This window comes from Arachis hypogaea, chromosome 9 (genome assembly GCF_003086295.3).
Source record: "Arachis hypogaea cultivar Tifrunner chromosome 9, arahy.Tifrunner.gnm2.J5K5, whole genome shotgun sequence".
Lineage (NCBI taxonomy): Eukaryota > Viridiplantae > Streptophyta > Magnoliopsida > Fabales > Fabaceae > Arachis > Arachis hypogaea.
In genome coordinates this window covers 3,128,922-3,144,592 of record NC_092044.1, presented here as the reverse complement: position 1 = coordinate 3,144,592, position 15,671 = coordinate 3,128,922, and the positions used below count along the sequence as shown (strand labels likewise).

At 28.9% G+C, this 15,671-nt stretch overlaps 2 protein-coding genes across 2 annotated transcripts; both read right to left on the bottom strand.

Moving 5' to 3' along the window:
• Window positions 1-2,234: 2,234 nt before the first annotated feature.
• Window positions 2,235-3,665, bottom strand: LOC112712790 (F-box/LRR-repeat protein At4g14096-like). Its single transcript, XM_025765708.1, has 2 exons — window positions 2,871-3,665; window positions 2,235-2,393 (listed from the first exon to the last, which is right to left on the bottom strand). The coding sequence occupies exons 1-2, from the start codon at window positions 3,663-3,665 to the stop codon at window positions 2,235-2,237; spliced, it is 954 nt and encodes a 317-aa protein (XP_025621493.1).
• Window positions 3,666-11,087: 7,422 nt separating this feature from the next.
• On the bottom strand, window positions 11,088-12,958 carry LOC112709930 (FBD-associated F-box protein At4g10400-like). Its single transcript, XM_025761930.3, has 3 exons — window positions 11,992-12,958; window positions 11,641-11,790; window positions 11,088-11,553 (listed from the first exon to the last, which is right to left on the bottom strand). Exons 1-3 carry the CDS (start codon window positions 12,910-12,912, stop codon window positions 11,284-11,286), a joined length of 1,341 nt encoding a protein of 446 aa, XP_025617715.1. The 5' UTR covers window positions 12,913-12,958; the 3' UTR covers window positions 11,088-11,283.
• Between the last annotated feature and the right edge of the window lie 2,713 nt (window positions 12,959-15,671).

Sequence of the window (15,671 nt, the reverse complement as noted above, 5' to 3'; positions counted from 1 at the left end):
AAAGAATAGTGTTTATTTGATTTTGATTATATAGGTTTGATTAAAATTATTATAAAAGGTATTATATGATTTGAATTTATTTTGACTTGATTTATTTGGCGTTGACAAAATTTATTTAGAATTTTTAAATTATAAAATTTTTAATTTAAAATTTGTATAGATATCATTTAAATTATAAAATTTTTAAAATTAAATTTGGATAGGATGTAATTCAATTTTTAAAAAAATGATAATAAAAAATTATAAATTTAGAATGGATATGAAATAATCCAATCAAATCATAATAATTTGATTTTTTTTTTACCGAAGATGAGAGACTTGAATCCGTAACTTTTTAATTGAGTATGAAAAAACTATAATATTTGAGTTATAACTCATTAGCACAATAATTTGAATTAGATTGAACTAAAAAATAAATTCAAATGGATATAATGTAATTATGTAAATTATAACTATTTGAATCAAATATTCAAATTCGATTATATTAAAAAATAAAATTAAATTGATAAAATTTAAATTAAAATAAATTATATCCATTTTAATTATTGTGATCTTGTAAATGAGATATATATTTTATTTTAGATTTTTTTTGAAATAAATAAAAAAAATTATTTTCAAAAACAAATTATTTGAACTTTAATTTCAAAGATACATTTTTTTTTTAATTTGGGGGCAAGTTCGTCATACCTCCATTTCTAGCGAATTTCACTACGTCTTCTCAAAAATAATTCGCTAACTCAACTTCTTAAGCACAATGGCAATTATCATCGTCTCTGGAGTACATAAAAGTACATAGAAATAAGTGGTATTTTTTTAAAAATAATATTTTTTTTAATTTATAATAAAAAATCTTGGTTAACTATGGCTTATTTCTATATATATACGTATTTCTAGAGACGATAATAATAATTTTCATTGCCGTCGGCCATGTTAGAGAGTCATGCTTAATGTGTATTGATATAGTGCTATGTATTATTGGAGACGATAATAATGATTTAAAATTTTGAGTTTTGTTCTCATCGAAGAATTTGGGTTCGGCGAACTCTATACAATTAGAGAAGTTTGCCCAGCAAACTCATCTTAAAGAAGAAAACGCATTTAGAAAATTTTTTTTGGTGACTCAACGCATTTTGAAAATTAAAATTGAAATAACTTATTTTTAAAAATATTAATTTTTTATTTATTTAAAAAAATCATTTTACTTATATTGTAATTAAGTTATATTTATGTTTATTTTGTTATAGTGCGCACAAGATAAAATATTAAAAATACCAAAATATAATTAATTTTAAAAAATATATAATTGTAAACATAGAATTAATTTACGTATTTAAAATAAAATCTTTTAAAGTTTTGCAAAGGACTTAAAAAATGTGTTAAATGAGTCCGCAAAATATAATTACAAGAACAAGAGATGAATGATATCATTTGTTACAATTTTTCATGAATAATACTAGCGTTTTAATTTTCTGATAACTTAATTGATTTTTTTTCACTTATTTAATCCTTCACAAATTTATAAAATTGGTTTAATATTTTATTTTTTCGAAAAAAACCTATAAATTTATTACAAATTTTGTTCAAAGACTCTTTATATCTCTTACACAAAAAATACTAATTATATTTAAATTCAATCATATTATATATACATAAAATATTAGTTATCAATTAAAAAATACACTTATGTCGTTAAAATTTACTTGACATGTTGTAGAGCTTGTTTAGAGGCGAAGTTCGAACCCTTTTAAAAGGGGCTAACATAAAAAAATACAATTAAATAAAAAGCAAAAAATAAAATTAGAGAGGAATCGAATTATAAAATTAGAAGATTTATAAATAAAATTTATTTATTTGATAGGGTCCATTGCCCCCTTTCATGTATATTAAGTTTCGTTCCTGAATTTCTTGGTATAGCAGATAATTCTCTGACAATATTATACTTTATTTCTTGGTCCAAATTATAATAAAGATGAATTGTCACTGTCTTCAAAACAAAACCTCTTTGTAAAAGATATGCAATAAATTCACGCTCATGTGAAGAGTTTTGATATCCTCTAAACTCAAAATTCTTGAGATGTGATGTCACACAATTGGGAACCATAGTTGATGATGTTGACCCATAATACTCCACCTGGAGTAAATCTACTCCCTGCTAACAAAAGATAACACTTCTCAATAGATTCAGGCAAACAACAAAAAAAAAATAGAGACACTAGTTTTAAATTGAAATGTATTCATACCTCGAAAACATCATGAATCACCAGAGATTCAAGCACATGACAATTATGAAGGAAGTTTAGCAGGAAATTCGTTTTGAAACTTGGAACATCAAGCTCTAGATTGAGCAAACCGGGAAATTCTGGAAACTTAAAAGCTTGACCACTAAATAAGCACTGTATAGAATATAAGTATATATTAAGAGAAAGTATAGGGAGCCAATGGCCTAAGCGTACAATGTGTACAATGGAGGTTTAGGAAGTATTAGAGATATGACCATTAGTGTTACATTGTCCTGTCAAGTTACTCTTTTGGGATGAATGAGTTCATGCATAGTATTAGAGTTCTAGATCCGAAAGGTCAAGGATTTAATTCTTGGTGAACTCCAAAATCAACTTTAAGTTGGATGGTTATTCTGGATAGTATGAGTGATGTTCATTTTATTCATAGACCAAAGATTTAGCCCATTGTATACATTGTACGAGTTTAGGCCATTGGCTCCTTAGTACTACTCATATATTAATTATAATTTCCAATTCATAGTTAGGGTTATAGTTACACTAAATAAGCATGTTACCTGTGTTGTGTGACCTCTCAATGCCAAAAATTTTGTTTTGCGGAGTGCATGGAGAAGGTCGGGCACCCAACCAAACATGCTTAACACCATCATGAAGAATATCAAGATGTGCCTCTACCATGTTAGGAAAATTGCTAAACGAAACCTGTAGCTTAGATGTGACGATTATTTTCATATCTAGGTATTCAAGAAATGGCGTATCTATCACACGATGGCTAATGTCATTATGCACGGTAGTGTTATCATCAAAAATTAAACTTTTCAATGCGCAAGGCATATGGATTGTGGGTACATAAACAGGAAAAAAATCGTGGCTTTGTAGAAAAAGCTTAAGATTTTCAAGAACAGGGCAGCCGGATAAAAGCTTGCTGGGGTCCACAGAGAGGGCATCCAACTCTAGGTTCTTGAGGGATGGCAGATAAACATTTGGAAACTTTGGATAACAATACAAAGAAGACTCACGTTTTAAAGTAAGGGATTTTAGTGATGGACAAGTGAGTATGGCTTCAGGCAAGTTAATTCCAAACATTAGATTAATGTCGAGATGCAGTTCTTGAAGATGGGGACAAATGACGGCATTAAGCCATGTTAATAAGAGACTCTGTGAAATTTGATAGCAAGTGAAGCGGAATCTTTCAATGGGGTAATCTACGTTGCGCTGAGTTAGAATAGCATTCACATACGAACGAAATCGATCTTCCCATTTCAGAAAGGAGTAAAAGGGTGTATCATCTATGTCAAGGACTTGGAGATCCTTCCAAACATGACGCCACCTGCGAGAGAGGATGCTAGTGGTCACAGCTTCTTTTGTTGGGAGGTAAGAGAGAATGTCGCAGAGGATAGAGTCCGGTAACAAACTGATCCTATCCATCTTCGTGGTTGATGGTTTCGGAGAAGATAACCTCAAGACGAAGGGTTTATGGTGTTTCTTTGTTTAATTTTGATTATATAGATTTGATTAATATGATTATAAAAGGTATTATATGATTTTAATTTATTTTTTAATTTGATTACATTTAAATTATTATATTTTATTTTGACTCGATTTATTTGGATTTGAAAAATCAATCAATGATTTAAAATTTTTTAATTATAAAATTTTTTAAAAATTTAAATTTGAATCAGAAATATTTGGTAACAAAAAAATTTAGCCAAAATCAATTAGAATTTGCCTTATTTAATTTTTATTGATTGCTAAAATAATTAATGAAAATTAAATAAAGTAAGTTTTGACTTTTTTTTGTCTTTCTAACATTATGATTTGAATCGAATGTAATTTAATTTTAAAAAAGAATTAATAATAAAAAATTATAAAATTTGAAAGGATATAAAATAATCCAATCAAATCACAATAATTTGGATTAGATTGGATAATAAAATAAATTTAAATTGATATAATATAATTATACACATTATAACTTTTTTTTGTTTTTCACAATATTTTTAATATGATATACTAAGAATTAATTTGTCATAAATTTAAGTTCTATATAAAATTTATCATTATCTAATAAATTATCATATACAGAATTTAACATGTAAATTATAACTGTTTGAATTAAATTAGATATATTAAAGAATTAAATTAAATTGATATAATTCAAATTAAAATAAATTATATCTATTTTAATTGTCAACTAGCATGATCTTATAACTATAAACGAAATATATATTTTATTTACGTTATAATTAAATAATATGTATATTTATTTTAAATCACCAAAAAATATGTATATTTATTTTATTGTTAGTGTAAATGAGATAAATAAAATAAAAATATAAACAATTTAAATATATATAATTATAGATATAGTATTTAATTTATTAATTTAAAATAAAATCCTTAAAAATTTTGCTATGGAATTAAAAGAATGTGTTAAATAAGCCTTCTAAAAATTGCAATGATAAAAGATGAATAATAATATAATAAGCTACAAATCTTTATGGATAATTCTAGCGTGTTAGTTCTCTAACAACTTGCATGATATTTTTTTTTTTTTTTTTTTTTTACTTATCAAGTTCTTTTCAAATTTTTTTAGACTTGTTTAATAGGATATGTCTAAAATCAACTCAATTATTTTGTGTGCCTTAGATGCATTATCTTTTATGAACTATTAGATTTTAATCATTTTATTAAATGAAAATTAAAGAATATTATAAAAGAGGAGTCTCAATAGACTTTATAAATATAGAATATATTAGTATATACATACATAAATACATTTTAACATAGAATATTTTAAAGGATTAATCTGTACATACAAGTCTTACAAGTCCTCTAATTGATATTACGCTCAAACGCGCCTCTAACAGATTTTTAATTTTTGAAAGGATTCTGTTTTCTTTTTCGAATTTCTTGCATTCTCTTTCTCCTTCTTCATTTACGTGCTTTTCTCTCTATTCTCTTTATTCGTTATTCTCGATTTCTATTATTTTTTTACATCAAACTCTGAAATCCTTTTTGAAGTGTTTCATCTTCATCGTCGTATTTCTCTTCGTTCTTCTTTTGATTTTGCAACATTATATTTTTTTCTTCTTTGTTTGATTTTTTCCTCCCAAAAAGAATTATGAAAATATGAAATAAGAAAATGAAGAAGAATAAACAGCAGAACATGAGGAGGAGAAAGAGGAAGAGTTATGAATTATGCATAAGGTGTACTTCAACGAATTTTGGGTGTATTTCTTAAATCCTTTGGGTGTATTTTATAACCCTTTGGGTATATTTCTGTAATCCTTTGGGTGTATTTCTGTAATTGTTTTGGTGAATTCCTGTAACTGTTTGGGTGTATTTCTGTAATCGTTTGGGTGTATTTCTGAAATTCCATTATCTTCAAAACGATTTCAAAGCTTGATTTCAGAAACCATGAAAATAAAAAAAAACGAAGCAAGAATACCAGTGATAAAAGCAGGTAAAACAACGAATGAAAAGACGAAGAGAGAACGCACGAAAGAGATCGAACAAATTTGGCAAGAAACTCGTTTTCATGGAGGAAGAAGAAGAGTTGTTCATAATGCATGGTGAGTAGCGCCTTTTGGAAACAGAAAGTGGTTGAATAACATTCGTGTATTTACTCTTGAATGTGGGAGTGATACGCGTGTGTTTTGTTGGGCTTGTACCAACTTATAAGACTTGTAAGTCAAAAAAACTTGTATGCTGGCCTCTATTTTAAAAATGATAAGTACAATCTTTTATTTTAAAATAAATAAATATAAAAATATATAAATACATACAAAAATATTTTTTATTTATTAAGATATTAATTATTATACAGTACTATTTTTAATTACAAAATATAAAATAATTTATTTTATATTACTAAAAAATAATTAGTTTATCATAGAAAAATAAAAAAACATGGTAATAGTTAATTTTATCAAAAACACATCATTGTATAATATAATTTTTTTATTTAAATATTTATAAACATGTATTTTATTTAAAATATTAAATATTATATATGATATATGAAAATATATTTTTTATTTTTTCACATTTTTAAGAAAATATTTTTGAATTTTTTTATTTATACTCTTAAAAATAGAAATAGAAAATAAACATAATTTTCACTTTTTTTAAATAAAGATAAAAAATTATTTCTACACAATAAACAAAATCTATAAAATGACATGAAAATTATATAATTATAACTAATATTTTTATATAATTAAAAATATGTTCACCTATTTTTTTATTTGTTATAAATATTATTTATTGTGACTCATTTAAAATTTAACAGATTCGTAAAGTTATTGTACAGAAACCTATGAAAATTATAAATTAATGTATATACATATATAAAAGTCTCTAACAGTAAGTGCATTGTATATGTATTTTTTAAAATAAATTTTTATTTATATTTAAAAAGATAATGTTGTTTATTTTTTACTTTTATTTTTTAAGAATATAAATAAAAAATAAAAAAATATTTGTTTTAAAGTGTGAAAAATAAAAAAAAAATTAATATTTTTATATATTATATATAATATTTTAAAACATATATTAATATTTGAAGGTTGTAGAAGGTTTAGAGAAGGGGGTTGAATCTATGACCTTCTTTTAGCTTAATGAGTTAATCCTTTTAAAACAAACTTGCTGTCTGAAACTGTTTGAACTAAGCAGCGAAAAATTTATGAGACAATTTCATTTTGTCTCATGAATATCAGAAAATAAGACAGAACAAAGAAGAGAATAGCTAACACTATTATGTATCCTGATTCGGTTGCCTTGTGCTATGCAACTTACGTCCAGTCTCCTCCACAACAATGGAGGAATTTTCACTATAGTTAAAAGTATTACGTATACCAATTCCACAGGATTGACACAATCCTTGCACACTAAAGTTCTAACCTAACTTAACATTGGCTATGTTAATACCTAACTCTTCACTCTTAGTGCTCACACAACTAAGAAAGGGGTACCTCACTGGTACTGGATCAAGACACAAACTTACCTAAAGAAATCTGAAAATAACTCTAGACTTTTCTCTCAAGTGTATGACTCAACCTCTTTTCACTCTTGGCTTTTACTTTAACTCTCTCGTTATGCATTTTCAATCAAGAAATTACAAAAAAATAAACATTAAAAAGAAATTACAATCTGTAAAACATGAAGGAGATTGACTTCTTCAACAGCCTCTTTACTATGTGATAAACCAGATTTGCTAGCCTCTGATTCAGTTCTTCATTCTGGCAGAATGCTCCTTTGACTAGGAAGCACTGTCTAAGTAGATAAACTTTTTCAAATAACACTTCTCAGAACAAACCTCAAACACTGGTTATTTCTCCTTACTTCAAACTGAAGTAATTTTTCTATTTATATGATTTCAATTTTTCACACCATAGGCTTGCTTCACACAGTTGACTTCTCATTCTCACAAAAAACAGAGCAATAGCTACGCAGAAGAGAGAGATGGGACTGTTGTAGAAATTTCAGATTTCATACATTCATACCTTTCATCTTCTCTTTCATCATTTTTTCAATATCTTCAAAGATCTGAACCATTTATTTTTTCTTTGACTCCAAGTTCCTTTCTTGACCGTTGATCCACAGCAGAACTCCATAACATCCATTTTCTTTATTTTACCGAAAACGAGTACGAGGAAAAAGGAAGCTTCAACAAGTTACTTTGGGGTACCAAAATAGAAAGATATTTTTGATTTGCCTAAGATCTGACTTTGTCCTAACTTCTTATTTCTTCGTCTTTCTTCTTTGTGTATTGTTCGAAAGACCAAGCTTGCGACCAGTAACTCTCCTTTTTTTCTAGGATGTGAACCCTAGCATAGCCATCTTGTCATGCATGGGTGAGAGAAGCGAAGAAAGAGAACATAGAGTTGCTTTCGTGGAGAAGGGATTAGTTCAGATGCAAATGAATTTTAGTTACTTGGTTAGCCACTAAGTTAGATAAAGAATGGACTTGAATCACCTAATTGGCTTGTTTATGAATATAAACTCACTTCATCAAATTTGAGGCCTTTGTGATTAGGCTTTCTCTTTCTTTTTTATTTGATAAAATGAGTAAAAAGGATGAAGCTCTCTTTCTTGTGTTTTGTTGCTGAGTGGAGCAATAAGAGAGAGTGAAGACATCAATCTTGTATGAGAAGTTTGGTGAAGTCAACTTGAACTTGGGTTAGATATGTTTTCATTCAACCCAACTGATTCTATTGTTTAATAACCTTGGGCTTTTAGTACTTTGTAGCCCACTTTATTTCTGGTTTGATTTTCTTCTTATTGGGCTACTGTAATATTCTTTCTTTGGCCTGCAACACTTTATCAAGTACAATTAAAAATTAATTGAGTGTTTAACCTACTAAAAATAATGTTTGTCATCATCAAATTAATTTAGTTAGTTTTTTAACTTAACAATATTAAAGATTATAAATTTTTTTTTTCTAATAACGTGGTGCTAATTGCAATGTCAATTATTACAAGAACATAGAGCAAAAGGAGGAGAGCATATTATAGACTTTGAAGGTGCCAATTATTGAAGGAGCCAAATGCTATAGTTTCAAGGTATATAAAATTGTGCAAAAAATGACCTCTCTGCCTTTTCTCTTTTTTACTTTAAAACTATCCAGCGACATTAAAAAATATATTATTATATAATAATTATTTTTGTTAAAATAATATTATATATACTATTCTGAATAAAATGTATGTTTATAAATATTTGAATAAAAAATTATGTTATATAATAATATATTTTTAATAAAGTTAACTATTAATAAATATTTTTTAATGAATAATCTAATTATTTTTAAATAAAATAAAATAATTTAATTATTTTCAAATAATATAAAATAATTTATTTTTTATATTATGTAATTAAAAATAGTACTGTATAATAATTAATCTTAATAAAAAAAATATTTTTGTATGTATTTATATGTTTTATATTTATTTTAAAATAAAAGATTATGCTTGCTATTTTTAAAATATTATGTATTAAAATGTATTTATACATGTATATACTAATATATTTTATATTTATAAAGTTTATCAGTACTCTTCTTTCGTAACATCTTTTGATTTTTATTTAATAAAATTTAATAGTTCATAAAAGATAATGTATTTAATACATACAAAATAGTTAGATTAATTTTAGACATATCGTATTTAATATTTTATTTTCTAAAAAAATCTATGAATTTATCATAAAACTTTTTCAAAAAGTTATATATGGGGAATGGATCATCTAATTTGTTTCAATTTTTTTTAATTATTTGATAAAGTGTGATATCTTACCTTATATTTTTTAAATAAAAAAAACATATAAAAAAATATTAAATAATAAAAAATCACATTTTACTAAATAATTCAAAAAAAATCTACTTTCATCCCATTATATGTGCCATATTTCCAAACAAAAGATATTAATTATATTTAAATTTAATTGTATTATACGTACATAAAAGATTAATAGTTAATCAATTACGGTATATAAAAATATTTATTTTACATCTTATAAAAATATTATTATAAACAAGATCGTCTATTGCATATTTGATTATTCAGATAATTGATAATTTAACGAAAAACATGTGTAAATCAATATATATGTATAAATATACACAAATATATATTTTTATAGTATTTTTTGTGTCTACACATAAAAAAAAAGAAAAAAATAAAAAATAAAAAAATAAAACTAAATTAATTGGCTTAATTCCTATTTAAGCAAATGAAATGATGAAGATCATTTTAAGACTAAAGTCATTCCTCCAAATTTGAAGCAGCATTTTTAAGTTTTAACTATAACATCAGTTATATGAGTAGATGTCCTTTAAATTAAGGTGGTGTAAGTCTTTTAATTTCAACTCAGAGGCACTTGAATCTTTTTTACTAAATTTCTTTTTGGAATAATATCTTTAATTTTCGTCCTATGCACTATAAAAAAAAGCATCTAAACAATTCGTTTCACAAAGGACATCATAAAAACGACATTTTAAAACAAAGATTAAACTCCTTAAAATAATATCAAATTTAACCTGGAAAATATACACTAGCATTTTTTAATTTTTCAGAGCAACCTTTTATCCAACTCTTATCTGAATTGTTAATAAGGTAACTAAAATCTACTGATTCACTAAGAGAATTCTGGTTAACATCACAGTTTACTTTAACCGAATTGATAGAAAGAAGCACCCAAACAAAACAGAGCCAAGGAAAAGATAAAAAAAAAATGTCTATACTAAAAATGACATGTATTTCCTTAGTTGAACTCTAAATCATACTTACTACTATGTTAACACCTTATCCGTCATCAGGGTTGTAAAGATGATTATTTTTATCCCTCAAGATCCACTAAAAAGTTAAATAGAACAAGAAAGTAACCCTCTATAAAAATCCTATTTCAACTAGTTCTTCAAGCTAGGACAAGCATACCAAGAAACAATCAGAAATATTAAGACCAGGTGATCTTGATCAGCTTGAACACTTTAACCGTGTGTGACTCTAGAGTGGAATATGGAAGAGAGGAAGTTCTATAATCTGATTCTCATTAGTGTTGGAGAGAAAAATTACAGAGGAGATGAAAAAATAGTTGATCAGCAACCTTACACATAACACGTTTTATGTATATATACTCTATCTAAGTGGACCTGCTACCTAGAGATAAATACAATTAGTTTAAATATAACTCAATTAACTAACTAACTCTTCAATCTATATATGTGCACAATTAGTTACAAGTCATGACAGAAAAAAAAAAAAAAAGAAAGGAAAATAGTTAGACGAAAATCTTCACCATATGTTGGTCATTTTCTGATATGTAGTTAACATAAAAAACCAGAAGTAATAGATAATTTCAGTTTCCAAACATAATTTGATTTAAAAAGATAAAGATACATAAATACTCCAACCAAAGTTTATAGCCCTACACACATAAATTAATTAGGCCGAGTATTCTTATTAGCTAGTAAGAAAACTTGAAATTATTTCTCAAACAAATTGCAAAGCTCATGCTTTAAAGAAGTACATAAATCCAATGAACTTAGCAAATGTTAATTTCACACAATGGAGAGCCCCTTGGCATGGCCAACAACTTCATGAGGACATCATTCTTTGTATCGTCATCCAGAGATTTTTCAAGATCAATAATGATTGTACTCAAAAGAAGTCCTCTTTCTAGAATATACCCAACAATTTTGCTCTCATCATGAATTCCTCTATATCCCACAAAGTGAAAATAGCTCAAGTATGATGCAAGGCAAGGAAGATCTCTTCTTGGTTTCATCCAACTTTGTGAAACAATTGGTAGTTCCTGAAAACAAGAGACAAAAACCACTCATAAGATTCAAACCCAATGATACAACTAAAATGATAATGTCAAATGGAAGAAATAAAAAACCTCATCAATTTCGATTTTCAGTTCTTGAAGCTTGTGACATTTGCTAAGCAAGCTCATCAGGAAACTTGAATTGAACCACGGAAGAACAACCTCTAGACGAATCAAGTGGTGAAACTCGGGAAAGACTGGAACTTGGGCACGAAGCAACCACTGTTTAGGGTGAAAAAGGAAAAAAAAAATAACATTGTTACAATGATAATTAAATTATAAATACATAACTAAAATACCACATGAAAAAAAATGTGCATGTTACATAAAAAGACCATCTAGTTAAATCTATACATACATATATGTACATATAATATATAAAATTTGGCCAAATTATGGTTGGGAATATGATAATAAATTTACCTTTGTTGTAAAACGATGAAGAGCTAGAATCTCTGTTCTGCGTACCGCAATGAGAATCTTGATCAAAACATCAATAGGCTCATGCGTAGCATACATGTTGAGACTCACTTCCCTTACGTTGTTCATTTCACTAACCCTGTAACTGAAACGGCTAGCAGCATGGGCGATACTAATGTACGTAAGTCCCTGCGCGTGTATCTCAACCGCGGCCGCAACTTGATTCTTAATCGCAAACTTCAACTTTTTCAGTGTGAGTGGCAAGCAAACCCTCACTGGCTGCCTCAGTGTGAAGCACGCGCTTAAGGTTTCAATCTGAGGACACTTACTAAGAATACCATCGATCCAATCAACATCATCGATGTCCAAAGAAAGTGTCTTAAGAGACAACAAATCAACCGTTAGAGGCTGTTTTGGCAGCAAGTGAACACCACCGCTCAAGGATAGCGTGACGAGTTTGGTGCAAGAGAGAATGTTATGTGGCACCACGAAACCGCGCGCGTCATTACAAAAGAGCGTAAGGTCAAACTCTTCGAGATTTGGCCCAATCGCGGCGCGTACCGACGCCGCAACTGAGCTAGCATTGAGAGGATCATTGTTTGAGTGACCGCAAGAGAGGCGGAGCGCGTGAATTTCACGCGGATTGTTGTGCAGGTTGAAAACATTGTTCACGAATATAGAGAAACGTTTGAAGGACTCCCCGGTCTCGTCAAACAATTCATGTGAGTCATCGGAGAAGTGGAGGGTCTTAACATCCTTCCAAACGTGGCGCCACCGTGGAGACAAAGCACTTGTCCTCACGGCGGTTTTGGTAGGAACGAAGGATAATATATAGCATAAGACAGTGTTCGGGAGAGCACTGATCCTATCTGTGTTGTTATTCTCTAGTCTTAGCTGTTTTGGCTGCCATGGTGGTTCCACCATGGTTTTCTTTTAAGGTCAATAAGACATGGAAAGAAAGGAGATGTGTGTTTTCATCAACACAATGGGTGTATTTATATGTAAGAACCTATAATATAAAAATGGTTTGACTAAGCCTAATTTTTAAAAGATGATTTTTTTAAAAAAGTTGTAACATTTATGATTAATGATTTAAATTAAAAATAATTTTTAATAAATATAAGTAATAATAATTGTGTTTGGTAAAATAACTTTTAAAAATTAAAAATATTATAATAGATATAAATATAAGTATTAAATTTAAAAATTAGTTAGCATACGAGGTTATATTAGACTTTTAAATTTTATAAAGTACAATCCAATTTTGAAAAATTTTAAGTGCTTTCAAAAATACTTGATCTTTTAAAAGCTACAAATACAAGCACATGATCTTTTTTATTTACCAAACATAAAATGAAAAGCAAAGTCATTTCTTCAAAAAAATTTACCAAATCAAGTCTAATAAAGTCTATTACAACACTAGCTAATGTTACCTTTTTTGAAAAAATGTCATTTTTATTTAATAATGCTACACATTTAAATTTTTTTATGAACTAAATCTACCTAAGTTAAATAATAAAATTTGAAATAATACTAGTCATAAGTCATAACTAATTTTAATTATGTTAAACCAATTTGGTTGGACTTGGTTAACAAATATCATTATTCATTTTTAGTTTACATTTAAAAATATAGTTTAATTTTGATGCATTGATCGTGTAAAATATTTTACACCACGCGGCTAATGTGAAAGGTTTTTATTTTTATTAATGTGTTGTTACGTAATTAGATGCACATATAAAACTATTTTACACTGACAACGCATCAAAATTAAATTTTTAAAAATATTATATAAACACCAAAAATTAATTACTATATATTTATATATGAATGCATGTGTTATTTAATTTATTTTTTATATATACAACAACAACAACGACAAAGCCTTGTCCCACTAAGTGGGGTCGGCTACATGAATCAAACGACGCCATTGTGCTCTGTCATGTATCATGTCTACAGTGAGACCGTTTACATGTAGATCTCGTCTGACCACCTCATGGATGGTCTTCTTAGGTCTTCCTCTGCCTTTCGCCCTTTGTCCATCTTCCATCTCATCCACCCTCCTGACTGGATGTTCTATCGGTCTTCTTCTCACATGTCCAAACCACCTGAGACGCGATTCAACCATCTTTTCCACAATGGGTGCTACTCCAACTCTCTCCCTTATATCTTCATTCCTTATTTTATCCAATCGCGTATGACCACTCATCCATCTCAACATCTTCATCTCTGCCACACTCAGCTTATGTTCGTGCTCCCCTTTAGCCGCCCAACACTCCGTACCATACAGCATCGCCGGTCTTATAGCGGTGCGATAGAATTTACCTTTAAGTTTTAAAGGCACTTTTTTGTCGCATATAAAACCAGATGCACTCCGCCATTTTGACCAACCTGCTTGGATCCTATGATTTACATCATGTTCAATCTCTCCATTATCCTGTATGATGCACCCGAGATACTTAAAACTTTTAACTTTTCGTAGGGTGTTCTCTCCAATTTTCACCTCTATATTGGAGTTTTCCCTTCTCAGACTGAACTTACATTCCATATATTCCGTCTTGCTACGGCTTTTGCGCAGACCATACACTTCTAGAGCTTCTCTCCATAACTCCAACTTCTTATTTAGGTCTTCCCTTGACTCTCCCATAAGGACGATATCATCGGCAAAAAGCATGCACCATGGCACAGGCTCTTGGATGTGCTCTGTGAGTACTTCCAAGACTAATGTGAAAAGGTATGGACTTAAGGATGATCCCTGGTGTACTCCTATACCAATAGGGAATTCCTCTGTCACACCACCTTGAGTCTTCACACTAGTTGTGGCCCCATCATACATGTCTTTAATTGCCCGAATATATGCGATCCTTACTCTCCTCTTTTCTAAAACCTTCCATAAGACCTCCCTTGGTACCCTATCATACGCTTTTTCCAAATCAATAAACACCATGTGTAGATCCCTTTTATTACTACGATACCTCTCCATCATCCTTCTTAATAGGTATATCGCTTCAGTGGTAGATCTGCCTGGCATAAATCCAAATTGGTTCTCTGTTACTTGTGTCTCTTTTCTCAACCTCCGTTCTATCACCCTTTCCCATAACTTCATAGTATGACTCATAAGCTTAATCCCTCTATAATTTTCGCAACTTTGTATATCCCCCTTATTCTTGTAGATAGGTACCAAGGTGCTCTTTCTCCACTCATCAGGCATCTTCTTTGACCTTAAAATCTCATTAAAAAGCTTGGTTAACCAGTTGATGCATTTTCCTTCAAGACCCTTCCAAACCTCAATCGGGATATTATCAGGTCCTACTGCCCTGCCATTTTTCATCTGCTTTAGAGCCTCTTTTACCTCGAAGTCTCGAATCCTTCGATAGTAGTCAAAGTTTTGATCTTCTTCGCTTGTGCATAATCGACCAAGGCTCGGAAGAGTCTTCTGTCCCTCATTAAATAACTCGTAGAAGTAGCTCTTCCACCTTTCATTAATCTTCTCCTCTTGAGCCAACACCTCTCCATCCTTATCCTTTATGCACTTAACCTGATCTAAATCTCTCGTTCTTCTTTCCCGGCTCTTTGCAATTCTATATATACCTTTTTCTCCTTCTTTCGTGCCTAAAGACTGGTAGAAACCCTCATATGCTCTTGTTCTTGCTTCACTTACAGCCACTTTTGTCTCTTTCTTA

Coding starts and splice junctions, on each gene's coding strand:
- LOC112712790 (XM_025765708.1), bottom strand. CDS start 3,665: ATGGATAGGATCAGTTTGTTACCGGACTCTATCCTCTGCGACATTCTC. Junction 2,394..2,870: donor TTCATGATGGTGTTAAGCAT/GTTTGGTTGGGT, acceptor TATTCTATACAG/TGCTTATTTAGTGGTCAAGC.
- LOC112709930 (XM_025761930.3), bottom strand. CDS start 12,912: ATGGTGGAACCACCATGGCAGCCAAAACAGCTAAGACTAGAGAATAAC. Junction 11,791..11,991: donor TTCATCGTTTTACAACAAAG/GTAAATTTATTA, acceptor CACCCTAAACAG/TGGTTGCTTCGTGCCCAAGT. Junction 11,554..11,640: donor TGAAAATCGAAATTGATGAG/GTTTTTTATTTC, acceptor TCTTGTTTTCAG/GAACTACCAATTGTTTCACA.